This window comes from Oryzias latipes, chromosome 17 (genome assembly GCF_053564925.1).
Source record: "Oryzias latipes strain Hd-rR chromosome 17, Olatipes_Hd-rR_3.1".
NCBI lineage: Eukaryota > Metazoa > Chordata > Actinopteri > Beloniformes > Adrianichthyidae > Oryzias > Oryzias latipes.
The window spans coordinates 35338413-35353678 of NC_136253.1; the positions used below are offsets into that span (position 1 = coordinate 35338413).

At 46.7% G+C, this 15266-nt stretch overlaps 1 protein-coding gene across 2 annotated transcripts; it reads right to left on the bottom strand.

Annotated features, from left to right (window-relative positions):
• Positions 1–786: 786 nt before the first annotated feature.
• Positions 787–15057, bottom strand: slc71a1-2 (solute carrier family 71 member 1-2). Of its 2 annotated transcripts, none has more exons than XM_023964765.2 (12): positions 14806–15057; positions 11596–11691; positions 9968–10030; positions 8488–8615; positions 8192–8306; positions 7900–8118; positions 7167–7280; positions 5118–5189; positions 4115–4227; positions 3172–3269; positions 2888–3045; positions 787–2805 (listed from the first exon to the last, which is right to left on the bottom strand). In XM_023964765.2, exons 1-12 carry the CDS (start codon positions 14887–14889, stop codon positions 2593–2595), a joined length of 1473 nt encoding a protein of 490 aa, XP_023820533.1. In that variant the 5' UTR covers positions 14890–15057; the 3' UTR covers positions 787–2592. The 2 variants fall into 2 exon arrangements, with proteins under 2 accessions (XP_023820533.1, XP_078791119.1); XM_078934993.1 differs by lacking the exon at positions 14806–15057 and adding an exon at positions 14694–14792.
• Positions 15058–15266: the final 209 nt, after the last annotated feature.

A 15266-nucleotide genomic window follows, 5' to 3' on the forward strand; every position in this document is an offset into this window, starting at 1 on the left:
AGGTCAGGACGCTGGACAGAAAAGAAGAGTCTCTCTTGGACGATGCCTTCAGGATCAACAAGTGTGAAACACCTCCAGCTAAGTCTGAGCAGACGTTCCTCACCGTGACTTTAGAGCCACCATGAGAAGAATGCAGCATGAAACTGGATTCACTGTTAGCCGGGTTGGTCGAATGTTACCCAAACTAGGATGAAGCCCCCACCTCCTTCAAAACCCCCCAGCACTGAGCTCCCTTTCTGCATTTTGCCCAGGGAAGACTCTTGAATACACCAAAACAGGTTTAAGGCAGCCAAAAGTATTGAATCACTGATCAAACACTCAGCAGGAAAAGCAGCAGGAGCCTGGTTTACAGCTCTGGTGGATCAGAAGACCCACTCGGATGAAAAAGGTGTTCTTGGGGCATTTTTCTGACGATGGAGGGCATTTCTAAAGAAAATGAAGATTAAAATGTCATTTCTGAGTATTTCTTCATTTAAAAAAATGGACGGGGGGGGGGGGGGGGGGGGGGGGGCAGGACCTCCCTGATCTGAAACGGGAAAGGGGGCGGGGTTGCTCAGCTTTAATGGTCCCGCCCACAACTCAGAGGTGAAGTTCTGATCAGCTCCTGCCGCTCTGCAGAAACTATGTTCTAGGAAAATGACAGGTTTAGATTTTGGCAGCAAAAAAAAAAGGTCTTCTTAATTCAAAACCACCGGGGATGCTGGGAAAATAGATCAGAAGATGATCGGAGTGGAACTTAAAAAAAACATCTTTAGATAAAAAACGCAGAAAAAAAAGAGACAAACATAAAGCGTACAATAAACCTTTAATAAATAGTTTATCATTAGTTTCCCGTATGTACAGAATAACCACCATGACCATTTTCATTTCTTGGCTAATTTTAGGCACACAGAGAGAGGGGGGGGGGGGTGTCAGGCCACAAACCACCATGTACTGAAAGAGCGATCTGCAACCGACCAATGAAAAGCTCACAACAGCGGCGGCCGTCTGAGCCCTATTTACAGGTGCTGCAGGTACAGGTGACTGCTCTGAAGCCCGGGGGGGCGGGGCCAAACAGTCCCCTCAGGTCTGCTGGACACCAGCGATGCTGTGGAGGCGGGCTCTGAGGGGGGGGAGCGTTTCCGTAGGTCCGGCTCCACCTTGGGGGGGAGGGGTTTGAAATGCTTGTTGTCAAATGAAGATTCACAGAAACAAAAGATAAAAAAAAAAGAAACTGTTTGATCCTCCAAAGAAATGATATGACTCCACCATGGGGGGGGGGGGTTAGACCCCACAAGAACTGCTTTGGCACAAATGTCTGATCATTCAGAGTGGGTCTCCAGGGTTACAGGTGATGCTGGACCCCCCCCGAAACGTTTGCTGTTACAAAATGCTTTCCATCCAGAACTCGGTTCTCATACTTTTTAAAGCCCAAGTCCACTATAGTGGTGGTGGTGGTGGTGGGGGGGTCTTTAAGTTACTACCTCACTGTGACTGGGGGGCAAACATGGAAAGCGTTGATGCTTCCTTCAGCATCTCGTTTAGCATAAGGAGGCCACGCCCACCAGTGCAGCATCACCTCCACAGAGGAGCCCCACTGGTTCTGGACTCGGTCAGGGTTTACTGGTGGTGGTGGTGGTGGGGGGGGTCGCTCTTTGCTTTGTGGGGAAACTGCCGACAGAAGAGTGCGAAGAACACAACCCCCCCCCCCCAGAGGGGGGCAGAGTCACCATTTATTGTGAAAGGTTTCAATTAGAGCAGGAGCTAGCAGACAGAAGCGCTCGTTTGGCTGCCCCCCCCCCCCCCCCCCCCCCCCTCGACTAAATGCCAGTTTGTGACGTGGCATGTTTTCCCGCAGCAGGACGGCCGGCGTTCTCCTGAACCCAACGATAGACTCGGCGGTCTTCTGATATGGAAGCTCCAGAGTAAAGCGGTTCAGAGGTCATGGGACTCAGCCGAACCCCCACGGTGGTTAACGGCACGGGGGTGGGGGCTTCGGAGGACGTAAAAGCGTCAGAGCTCCGATGGGAGCGATAGCGTGGGGTTCCAGAGCCTATCAGACCGCGGTCGTCATTCGGGTTCATTTTTATTTGAAGTCACTTGAAGGCAACATCTGTTTGTGGAGTAAAAACACAACGGCGCTTCGGTTTGAACAGATACAACGCAAACCCACTAGAAACCTACAGATTGGCAAGTAAACATTGAAAACAGTTCAGCAAAGAACCTGGTCTCCGGTCGGGGATTTGGGCCCCCCCCCTGATCTGCAGAGGAGCTCCGCTGACCCCCACAGGACCACTCCCCTCTGGGAGCTGCAGACCATCATCATCATCATCATCAGGGGAACTCCGGCTCTTTCTGAACCAAGAGCGACACGGAGCCGTGATCAGGTCCTCTGTAATGTGGGGGGGGTTACTCTGTAACAGCGGCACCCCCCCCCACAGGAGCCGCTCCAGAAGCCCGGCGTGGGGAAAGGAGGACCCCCCCTCTTGTGCTGTGGACACAGATCTGAAGCGTTTCAGTCCCGTCTGTGCCCGAGATGCGTCCGTGTGGTTCAAAGTGTGGAGGGGGGCCTTTGGGGGGGGTGGAATGGGGTCGCTGCCCCCTCGGCTGGGGCTATACACTGCTGTCCTCCAGCAGCGGCTCCTTGCCCTCCGCCCCGCTCCCCTGGGGGCTGTGGGAGTGGCTCTGTGCCCCGTTGCTGTGCTTCTTGTAGGCCCCCGGCCTCACGCCGGGCCCCGTGTGCTCGGGGATGAACAGCGCCACCAGCAGGGACAGCAGCACCGAACAGGCGCCGAAGAGGAAGGGGGGGCCCGGAATGATGGAGCTCTGGAGAGGAGGAATCGGAGGCTGTTAGGGTGCGTGAGGAGACACGCGTGGGGGGGGGGGGTGGGTGGGTGTTGAAGCTCACCTCGTCTGTGGGGTTCGCCATGTTGACTTTGGCGCCTTTCCCGGAGCCGTCCGTGTCGTTCAGCTCCACGTGGAAAAGGTAGAAGACAAAGCCGTAAAGAGCCGGCCCCAAACCGTTACAGAGCCCCCGGATTCCTGTGATCATCCCCTGGACAACACCTGGATGGCGCAGGTAGCACAGCATGGTTACCATGGTTACAGACAGAGCTGCAGATCGTCTGACGCGGCTCTAAAACAGACGGCAAAGCCGCTCAACTTTCAGAACCTTAACGCCGACCGGCTCACCTTGCTGGTCGGGGTCGGCGCTTCGGGAAACGATGGCGCTGATGGCGGGGAAGGTGATGCTGGACATGGCTGCCACGGCGCCTGCTGCCCACATCATCCTGCGGGGAGAACAAACAGAATCAATCAGCCAGAGAAGGTTTCCATGTGAGGCCGGCGTAAGAAGCACAGAAGCTTTCTCCTCCAATTATCTAAGCTAAGATGTTTGACCTTCAGTTAGGAGACCAGGGACGGGTACCGTGTGAACCGGATCCCAACCGGTACTTTTGAAACGGTTCTGGTGCCTAAATGGCGCTCAAACTGCTGCTTCAAAAACGGAAGCAAAGACAAAAACAAAACAATAAAAACAGCCATGTTCTCCATAAACACTGAAGCAGAGCGCCTGAATGAGCCCAAGACGCTTCACTTCCTTCTTTCTGACAGCCTGCATCGCATCGCAGCGCCTCCGTTTCACCGCTCATCGCCACGACGACAACAGCCGCGTCACACAATCGCTCAAATGAAGAAAGGCGGCCGGGTGTGAACAAACGGCAAACAGCCATCATCACATCAGCACTCCTGGGAGAAACGTTTCAGAACAGAGACACGGATAGAAATGCACGGCGGGGGTCAAGTGATGGTCTGGGGCTGGGTTGCTCCTACAGGAGCTGCAAGTCAGCATCTTCCTCTCTGGAGGACCGACACAGAAGATGAAGCTCAGTTTGGAGTCTGCAGAAATGTTTTTGAGCGGCAGCCTGTAAAAACGCCTTCCTGTCAGGCGGCTGAAACATATTTTAGGGCTGTGCTTCCCTCTAGTGGCGGGTTGGTGGTAAAACACAAAGATCAAAGACACATTTGGAGGGTTTTTTTCCTCCAGTGATGCAAAAGCAAAATAAAAGTTTAATCATGAGGCAGGAGGTCCCGCTGAGGAGGGGAAAGGGAGCCGTCGGATTTGGGATGTACTCACCAGGGCTGGGAGCCGAAGCCGTACCAGGCTAACTGGAGGATCTGGAAGCCGAGGCCCAGCAGGATGGTGTTTTTATTCCCGATGGACCGCATCAGAATTCCCAACACAACCGTCTGAGGAGGACCACACAAAACTGTTTTCACAAGGTTCACGATTTAGCAGCCTCATCTCCGCTCGCCTCCTCAGGAATCCGGGCAGCACCTCCTTCAGAAACACGCTAAAGTCTCAAACGGGCGTCTAGAGCTGTCTGAGCTTTTGGGATGAACTGGAGGAGTCACGTGACTGAAACATAAGCACTGAGAATCTTGAAAGGCGAATGAGCGGAGAACACGGAGAACACAGAGCTGCGTCTGACGCTCCATCATTCTGCAAACACGGAAACAGGGAAGCTAAACATCAGTGAGATACACATTTCAGCAGAAGATCCAACGTTGGCTGTGCAGCGGCGTCTCGTTATCTCACAGTTCACCTCTCGCCGTTTGGCGGTATTGCTTTTCTACCTACAGCCCAGTGGCCTGCGTCCTGATTGGCTATGGACCACTGTCAATCAATCTCCTCCCTGCTGCAGACTATGTTCCTTTTGCTAAATCCACATAAATATTTGATCGCCATCACATCTTTGTTTATGTTAATCCTGGACTTATTCGTCTATGGAAGTTTGAACTTTGGCTTCATAAACAAGTGAGAAGAGTGGATCATGTAGTTTTACCGCCTTAAAAACATCCAGAATCTGATTTTGCTGATTTTAAGACCTTAACCCTGCAATAAACGAGGGAATCCTCTACTTCTTATTTACAAGTTTAGCTTTTTAGGTGGATTGAAATCAGAGAAAGAACTTTTTACAACAGAAACAGACAAATCCACCCTGATGGCCACACCATGCAGCTACTGAAGCATGATGGGAATGTGGACCTGCGCGGTGGGGGGAACCAGGTTCCCCGTGGTGCCGACACCACAGCAGAAAGGACGACTGGAGAAAGAGCGGTGTCGGGGAAAACTCTACCTGAGCCAGAATGGACAGGATCCCCACGACTGCAATGAAGGCCGCCACTGTTTCTGAGGTGAAGCCGATGACCTGGAGAGAGAGGGGGGGGGGGCATGCTTACGTTACCCGCGCTGTAGAAACACATCCACATGACCCAGAAACACGCTAAAGCCACGGATGTGGAAGCTGCCCTGTTCTTCACCATCTGCCTCTTGATTCATTTATCTTCTTTAACATGAAGCCAGAAAAATCCAAACATTCAAACTGGCAGTAACTGAATGAATGTGATGGTTAAATGGAGGGCAGCTCGTCATCTCCAAGTCCTCCGCTGATTCCTGAGGAGTTCCTTCAGCTTTTCCACCTGAGCTTGAGCGGCTCTTTGACCCCTGTGCTGTCCTAGGCACTCTAACATTGGGACTGGGGTCAGCTACCAAACCAAACAAGTTTTCAATGTTTGTGTCTGAGGTTAGTACAAATGAAATACTAGAAAATTTCAAAATAAAAGATCCAAAGATTGGAATGACATTGATATGCCATTAATTAAAAACACAGTTGAGTTCATTGTTGAACCACTAACTCATATATTTAACATGTCTTTTAGGGAGGGCATTTTCCCAAATAACATGAAAACAGCAAAAATTATTACAATTTTTAAAAATGGAGATCGCCATATATTTACAAACTACAGACCAATTTTACTATTATCTCAATTCTCCAAGATATTAGAAAAACTATTTGTTAAAAGAATGAATAATTTCATTGGAAAGTTTAATTGATTGCATGAGGATCAATATGGTTTTAGGGCTGGCAGATCTACTTCAATGGCTATAATGCAGCTGGTTGATCATAATTCTTCCTCCATAGAGAAGAAGAAATTTACGGTAGGCCTTTTTGTTGATCTTCAAAAAGCGTTTGATACATTAAATCCCACTATGTTACTTAGTAGGCTACAGAAATATGGTTTTAGAGGAATAGCGTATTCCTGGTTAGAAAGTTATCTTGCTAACAGATGTCAGTATGTTTATTTTAATAACGAAACATCTGATGTGTCCTGTAACATGTGGAGTACCCCAGGGGTCCCTATTGGGTCCTATATTACTTATTTTGTACATAAATGACCTTTGTAAAGTTTCTGATTTGTTAAATTGTGTTTTATATGTTGACGACACTACTTTGTATCTATCAGGAGATAATCTGGAAAAGCTTCTTTCAGACATAAAATAAGAATTATCCATAATCAAACAATGGTTTGATTCAAACAAACTGTCTTTAAATAAAAATAAAACCAAGTACATTATTTTTGGATATAGAAAACTGGAAAACATCTCTGAGTTAAAAATTGAGGATGTTGTTCTTGAAAGAGTAATAAATAAATAACATTTCTTGGAATCATTTTGAATCATACATTATCATGGAAACCACACATAACGCATGTTCTCTCTAAATTGTCCAAATCATTAGCCATCCTACATAAAGTCAAGTATTTTTTAAACACAGCTACATTATATATTCTATATTGTTCCCTCATAAGTCCTTATTTGACCTATTGTTAAGAAATCTGGGGGCATAGTTACAAGTCAAACACAAAACCTAGTTTTATTCTGCAAAAAAAAGCTGTTAGAATTGTAAATCACTCTTCATACAATCAATCCACAAAACAAATATTTCCTAAATTAAAGGCACTTACATTTTTGGATTTAGTTGATCTTAGAACTGGAATTTTTATGTTTAAAGTTAAAAAACAATGTGTACCTGCCAAAATACTGAGTTTGATTGAAATAAAAGTTGATAATTATGACATTCGGGGTAAATATGTTTAAAAACAAAGTGGTCAGAACTAATGCATTAAGGAATAGTATTTTTGTTCAGGGGGTCAACATGTGGAATTTATTATCAGACGAACTGAAGAATGCAAACTCCATACTTAAATTTAAAATCTATCAAAAATACCATCTGGACTGAGAGACTCTGGTGGTTGTGAGATAAAGAACCGGTCTAAAGGTTACAGATGACTCATTCTTCAGACAAACACCGGGACCACCGAGGCTGAAGGTTTCCAGAGCTCACCTGTTTCAGGTAGAGGAAGAAGCTGGAGTACTGGCCGGCCTCAGGGAGGTAGGAGAGAAACACTGTGATGCAGATGAGGAGCACCGTGGAGTCCTGGCCCACCTTCCGCAGAGACTGAACAGAAAACACAACGGCTCCCCTCAGTACGGCGGCAAACACGTTAGAACCGCGCAGACCGAGGCTGGGCTCTGGAGAGGAGAACCCCGTCCAGGTTCAGAACTGGAACCAGTACTCTGACTGATGTCAGCGCTAAGCTCTCCAAAACTGAAGCAGGAATATTTGTGACGTCACCAAGTCAAGTATCCACAGGTTTACAACAGCTTGTGACATCATCCAGCCAATCACAATCAAGAAATGACACACGGTTCTTAGAAAGTGCTGGGGGCCGCAGATGATTGACTTTACCACAGGAGCCTTTGGACACGCCTGCCTCAGGTCTTTGAGCATTCATGTGATCAAAGCGGATCAGCGGCTCCTCATTTCAGCTCTGCAGCGACACGCAACACGTTACTGAGGAAAGTGCTGCATGTCTGCGCATTAACTGCATAAACGATGGAAGAGTTACGGACGCAGACAGAACGTAAACACAGGAACTGAAGCTCTGGGTTCCATCTTTTCTGTCTAAGTTTTGCCATGAACTCTGTCATTAAAGGTTTCCATGGAGTTCAATGCACACGTCTTGAAGTAATCACATCACAAAGTTGTGTGGACGAACTGGGAAACCATCACCCACTGCAAAGGGGTCCGCCTGTTCCCATGATATGGGCGCCCCCCATGACGCCGGCCTCATTTTTTCTGGCAGCGACTCGGGGACGGCAACCAGGATGAAGCAGATGTCCAGCAGGGCGATGGCGGTGGCCAAAATCACGACTAAGGTGTCGCCGTAGGCCACAGACAGGTAAGCGCCGATGGCTGGACTGGTAACCAGGCTGGCTGCAAAGGTGGCCGACACCTGCGGGAGAAGCAGGACGTCAGCAGTGGAAGAACATCAAGGTGATGTGAAGGAGAGGCAGAAATGTTCTCACCAAACCGTACGCCGTGCTCCTCTCGTGCTCCTGCGTGATGTCAGCCACATACGCAAAGATCACCGAGAAGGTAACGGCGAAAACTCCAGACATGGAGATGACGGCAAAGTACCACCTACAGGAGACGACAGCTTTAGCTTCCACCCTTAAAAGACCACCTTCACATTTCAGACGAAGACTTTCACAGTCCGTGCTGAAAAGGCGTCAGTGCAGGGACCGCAGAGCAGCACGCCGTTCTGTCTGCATGCACAGAACGGCGCTTTACTTCCAGGTGACGTTCCAGCGTTTGCTCTCACCATGGGCTGATCTTCATCAGTGGAATGGGTGCACATGTGAAGAAGACTGTTAGCAGCAGGAAGGACTTGCGTCCCCAAACATCGGACAGCGCTCCGATCAGAGGAGCGCTGAGAAATGAAAGAAGGCCCTGGAAAGAAGAACCAAAACAGACAGACGGGCTGATGAGCGGACAGCTGAGTTAACCATCAACCCTAAAGACACGGAAGGAGAAAACCAGCCCATAAACATAGGAACAAAGGTCATGGATGCTCTGCCAGTTCTCACTGAAGCAATGCTATAGTTACAGGTAATAACCATCTAGTTTCCCATTTAAAAACATGTGACCTCAGTTCATCTTCATCCTTTGGAACAGCGGTGCCTGACCCCCCGGCTGACGGCCAGGCCGGTACCGGTCCGTGGGACGGTTAGTACCGCACTACAGAAAACAAAAAACCTGATCTACACCTTTTCTGTTTTATTTCTAATCTGATTCTGAGGGAAGTTTTATTTTGAAAAACTACTGGATTCTCCACATCCAGCTCATTCTGGACTCGGGTCGAGTCGCTTGGTCACGTGTGAAAAATCCATCCAAGCGGCAACACAGCTAGCACAGTTAGCAAAAAACAAACGCGTTTGAAACGTTTACTTCTGGTAGAAAACAGGAAAGAGAAGAAGAGCCTTCCACTTCAAAATAAAAGCTGCATTTAACAAACAAAAACCAGAAGTCTTCCCTCTGAAGTGGATTTATTGTGACAGGTGTTCCCACAGACCATGATAACAGAATATTCATCAACCGACTGTTTAATGTTACAAGGTTGCTGCTAATAAAGTTATTCAGACAATACATTCTCCTGTCACCCCTTAAAGATTGGGCAAGGCGGAAGTTGGCGTCTGATTTTGTAGCTTCCGCTGTGAGTGTGGGTTAAGAAAAGCTAAATCACATTCCTACGTGAAACATTTACCCTCAAAGGTCAAGAGAAACTGGAAGCTTCGAAAAAAACAGACGCCAACTTCAGCCTTTACAGTGAAAATACTGCCTGAAAAAGGAAGGGGGGCTGCTGCTTTTTAGCACGAGTGCTCGTAACAGGGCTGGACACGTGCAGTCCCACGTGCACGCTCCTCTGGCAGCTGGGAGAAAGAAACCAACCGATTCAGGCTAAAGCTTCCAAACCTGCAGAGACTCTTCTGCTGTTTTTAGAGGAGGAAACAGAAGAGGGAGCAGAGCGCTCGGAAAACGCCCGCCGGGTTTGACTTTCTGCCTCCTCTGTGGGGCATCAGGACGCAGAAAAAGGTTTCTGATGTTCCTGAAGGATCATTCCAGAATGAAAAGTAACTAGAGGAAGAGCCATGACCAACTTGTAAGGTGAAAAACAAATGACCTCATATTACAGCCATGTGAACACGAGCACGGATGAAATCTTCTTGTTTTCAGGCGTGCAGCTGTGCTGCTGCGTGGGTCACCTGGACACGGTCACACAGGTGTGTTCGTCTGGCTCTTACCTTCACCCCATGGATAAGGCCATTCATCAGGAAGGTGTGTTGGGGGAATGTCGAGCGTAGTACCTGGAAAGCAAAGTCAGACGAGACAAATGGATTCACAAATACTGCCGGAAACTGCAAACACAGGATCATTTCCTTCAGTTTCAGCGGAACAACAAACAAATGACCAAAAACTGGGGAGAAAGCTGAAGATGACACTTTAGCAATGACAGGAGTGAGGCCCAGATGTGGCTGCAGCTCCGTCATATTTAGTTAGCAGCTATGGCAGCACTTTCAAAGAGTTCAATCATTTCTCCGCCTCACTCCCTGATCTGCAGCCACATCCTTTCTGATCTCACTCAGCGTCTTTGCCGCCGCCGCACTTCCTTGATGAAGGCGGCTCTGTACAGACGCTTCCTTTATGCGTCTGAAGCACCGGCAGCATCGCAGCCGTCCCGCGCTGAAGTTCGGTTTGGAGCAGACACCGTTTGGCATTTAAACCAAAGCTACATTAACCCACAGCTTGAGGATCAATGGAAGACCTGCATGCGTCCACGCTAGAACCCAACTAACAAACTGATCTAAAGTCCCTTCAGAAACCAGTTTCAAACCTTTTCCTGGTTACAAAATGATGGCGGTTTGACACACTGAGCTTTCCTTCCTGTGAATGCATTCCATGAAAACCTCTTTACTCAGCTGACAGGAATGTCTACATTTCCTTTTACACGCCGTTCATTTGCATTGCTCCGTCTTTCTCTTTATTTGATCCTGTTGAAATGGGGGATTCCTCCTGGGATAAGTGAAGTTTTCTGATCAAACGGAGAAACAACACTCAGGATTTCAAAAGCAGTGGTATCAGACCAAAAACTGAACGTGCTGAACATCAACAGGTTCTCGCCACGCCGTTAGCCACATCCAGGACGGCTGGAGGTCCTGATGCTGAGCCACAGCAGCTTGTTTTTGTTCCTCCGTTACCCAGAAGACCCAGACGCTGAATCTGCCTGTAAGCAGCTCTGCTCATCTTCAGCACCGAGTCGCTGATTCACTTCATGTCTGAAAGGTTTGGTCACTTTTGGAGGCAGAAAACCAGGATGTTATTGTCCCTGTCATTTAAAAATGAGGTCTTTTGGCAAACAACTTCAAGCCATCTGCTCTGTAGGGACCATGAATAATCACCTCATCTCAAGCTGTTTTTAGGCGGATGTGTTGAAGAACACAAAAGCTCAGAGAAACTTGTACATTTCGGTCAGTTTTCAATCTTTTTAATGCGTTTTAATAAACTAACTTGATTGAAGTCAAACGTGTTCATTTTGAGAACCGAACTAAACCTTTTAAAGGTTTGTTCACAAAAATGTTTGTGTTGTGGATCAGAGGGGCAGACAAGCAATAATCGGGTGTTTGACCCCCCCCATCAGTGAACGGACGAGAAACGCCACACTGGTTCACTCGTCTCTGAACTGTGCCCCCCCCCCGCTGATAAGGTTTTCAAACAAACCCCTGGGGCTCAAACACAATGTTTGAGGCCCCACAGGTTCATTGCTCCCTGGATAAACATGTGAAAAGACGGAAACTCTGCGTTGTAGCAGCTGAGTCCGGTCAGGAGAACATAGACGCCATGCAGACCTCTGACAGAAGAAGAGCAGGCTTACCGCGAGCATCGGGGTGGTGAGGAGACCCCAGGCAAAAAATTCCAGGAAGATGACCACCACAGCATGGTAGACGCTGGGCTCGCCGATTCCCTGAGGCTGGGCGGAGCCAAAGATGCAAAAAAGAAATAAATAAAAGAGAAACTTTCAGGAATATTTAAAGCATTTGTTCATGGAAACATAACCTTAACATGAAAAATATATGATCTTCAGAAGGACCTTTATAATGAATACAACGCCCCTCATGACATGTGTAGTTTAAATGTAAAAAACTGTTAATTCAGTTTTGTTTTCATACTAAATCTGGGATGCAAAAGGTTTAGATATGTCAATAACAATGCTGTAATCTGGGACACTGTCCAGTTCTAGAAGCTCAATCCAGCTTTTCATAAAAAGGTTTGAAGCCACCGGGGACTAGGCCTGCACACTCAATTACAAATGTATCCTTATCGCGATATCAAGCTGTGCATATCACAAAAGACGGTGAAAATTGTGATAAAAGGTTACCTTAAGTGTGCTAAAACAATCTCATGGGAGCTGGAAGTATTTAACGGATCAAATAAATCCATTTATGCATTTGATCAATCGGAAGGAGCCTCCTATGCAGACGAAGGTCAGTTGGAGAGTAATTTCACTTACTGGTCCTCTTTGAATTCAACTGTTGCTTTTTTGGTTGTTTTGCCATTTCTTCATGTATCACAAGTTATTTCATCATTGCAATATTGATCATAATACCGCAAATCATGAGTTTTCTTCATATTCTGCAGCCCTACTGTGGACAGTACTTCTGTAACTCTAATAAATAAAATACATTTAAAGCACAAAACCAAAGAACAATATGTCAGAAATTATGTATTTTCTGTCATGAAACATCCTTCCTGCATGCAGACGTTTGATTGCCGCTTTAAGCTCTTAGACTTTATACTGTCAAAGCATTTAGTTCACTGAATTTACACCGATTCAACTTTATAGAGGTTCTGTCAGCAGCCCGAATAGGAGGGATCAGTTTAATCCAGGGGGCGCTAACCGCCGTGCGGCTCTTTCCTCCCTGTGCTGCAGCTCTCTGTGTTTAACCATCATGTTCTCAGGTGTCGTGGTGCCTTTAACACCAACAGGTAGAGCGAGCGGGCAGGAGGAGGACAGCCGTGTGAAAGCGCGGAGGGGGCGTGTCTCCATCTGTGAACGCCGACCAGAGTCTGTTATGGGATGGAAAGTTTTTCTGGAAAGACGGTCAGTGGTGATCCCGTAGGGGACACATGAACGCCCCCCCCCCCCCCCCCCCCCCCCAAAAAAAAAAAAAGAACTCTATTCTCAAATAGTGGCGCCCCACATTTTCTTTTCCCTAGGGGGGGCCTTGCAAAAAATAATTGAGAAGCACTGCCCTAGGCTAAAACCTAAAACCACCCAAAGGGCGCCCCGACTATCCTGTCACCTTGCTGCTACGATGACCGTATGAGCTGTCTGTGTAGAACACGCTGGAAGGGGGGGGGGGTGCACACAGGGGAAAACAACGAACAGGTAGAGAGGTGGGGGCGGGGCTTAGACTCACTGCTTATGATTCCAGACAAACTAACAGCTGCTTCCTAATAAAAAATAGTTGTCATCCATAAAATTGAAATAATTTATTGGGTTTACTGGATTTAAAGAAAAATAAATAAATAGAAAGGAGTCTGCATCAAAGTGAATCTGTTTCCATCATCTCCTTCATCTTAACTCTGGTGTCTGACAGACAGAAAAGTCTATTCAAGGTTGTGGAAAATGGACAAAAGATCAAAGGAAACATCACGCTCATAAATAATGCAAATAATTAAGATGAATAAATAAATATGCTGATAAAATTTTGAATCAATACAAGTATTGCCAAATGAACTATTACGACATATCAGCAAAAACATTTTTTCTAACACATCTAGTGTTTTGGCTCCCTGTGCTTTCAACTCAGAGGGACGCTGATCCAAATGACTCTTTGAGAGGTTCAGGTTAGTATTTAACCACACAATGTACAGACAAGTCCACACATTCATACAGTTCATGTTTTTTTTCTGCTTTTAGTTGTTGTTACTTTGAATTTCGTAAATTACAGTTTCACACAATTTAATTTTGAAAATCGTATTTCTTAATCCCAATCTGACAGGCTGAGGAAGTTTAATTACACCCTCTGATACTACAATACTACTACGGTACTTCTGAAATGGTTTGGAAAAGGAAAGAAATATCCCACAAATAAAAAACAAAAGTTCCATTTTTATCCTGGGGAAAGATTGAGAAAAGCTGTTTTAAATTGTATTTCTTTCTGTACTAATGTGTGCATAACTGCTGAATGTTTTTATTACTTCTGTCTGACATGTTTACATATTTGAACCTTAAACAGGAGTGTGTGCTCCAAACCTTCTAAGAATACAGAGTCAATTCCAAGAGTTTCTGCGAACAACAGGCATCAGAAAGACTTTAACTCATATTTACTCCTCAATGGATGCTGAAACCATCATAGAAATAGTCCAGGTCAAGAAAAAAACTCCCGCATTTCCTCCCTGACCCTTGACCTTTGGCGTGACCCTGAAAGAGTATCATGATGCGGGAAGGCCGCAGGGATCCGGGAGGAAACCGTAAACAAACAGAAATCTCTCAGATCCATGTTGACTGTCACGCTTTAATAAACCACACACAAATATCAACATTTAACGTTAAAACCACGCCAACTTCATACATTTTAATTTTAAGCGCTTTTCTTATGATCTGAGTATAATTATTGATATTTACCTAAAAAAACGAGACGCTCATTGTTTTTGTGAAAACAGCACAAACAAACAAGCCCAACATTAGCTAATAATTAGCTTATCCTGACCTAGCAGGCTCGTGGCTGAAAGATACGGTCACGCAGTCGCAATATAATCCCTTAGATTACATTTGAACGTAAATCCGGTGAAATAATGTTGAAGGTGTCAGAAACGGGGGCCACATGGCCTTCTTTAGGGGGGGCTGGCGTGTCCGTGGGCCAGCTCGCGCCGCCTGAGCTGACGTGTTAGCTAACGCAGGCCGCTAAATGCTAACCCCCCCGCGCCCCCACCCGACCAGCCTTAATTTAACGGTTCCAGCATTACCGGACAGACACCATCGAAGCCCGCGTTCCCCCGTATGGTTGACGGAGACACCAGCGTCCTCCCTCACCGCTCCTCGCCGAGCTAACGACGGTAAATAAATATTTTAACTCACACTTCCTCCATCTTTTATAATTATTTTTTTTGCCAGAAGAATGCTGCGGTTCAGCCGCTTCTTCTTCTTCTTCTCCCCCGTCATTGTTAACTGATGTCCATTCTCGGTGTCAAACGATCATCGCTGCGCCTGAAAAAAAGCGAATTATTCTGCAGTTTTCGGCTTCATTCCAGCTCAGCTACAAACAGCTATAGCTAACGATGATCCTCCCCGAATCACTTCTTCCTGAACCAAACATTTGCCCCGCCCCTCCGCGGGGATCCGGCCCAACCATTGGCTCAAAACGTGGATGGCTCGAGTTCCCCGTTTTGATTGGAGGGCATCATGCAGTACGTCACAGAAAGGAAATGTCCGTATATGGAAGGTGGCAGTATTTGTAAGGAAACGAAACCAGGCAGAACGGTTTTTTTTAACCATAAAAGCCGTTTCTTTAGGCTCTTAATACAATTGTAAATGTTCTA

What these genes read in the sequence shown, in the direction of transcription:
- slc71a1-2 (XM_023964765.2), bottom strand. Translation starts at nt 14,889, where the DNA reads ATGACGGGGGAGAAGAAGAAGAAGAAGCGGCTGAACCGCAGCATTCTT. An exon ending in AACAGGCGGACCCCTTTGCA is followed by an intron (nt 7,281 to 7,899) that starts GTGGGTGATGGT and finishes TTTTCTGTTCAG; the next exon opens with TCTCTGCGGAAGGTGGGCCA. An exon ending in CGCCGACCCCGACCAGCAAG is followed by an intron (nt 3,046 to 3,171) that starts GTGAGCCGGTCG and finishes TGCGCCATCCAG; the next exon opens with GTGTTGTCCAGGGGATGATC.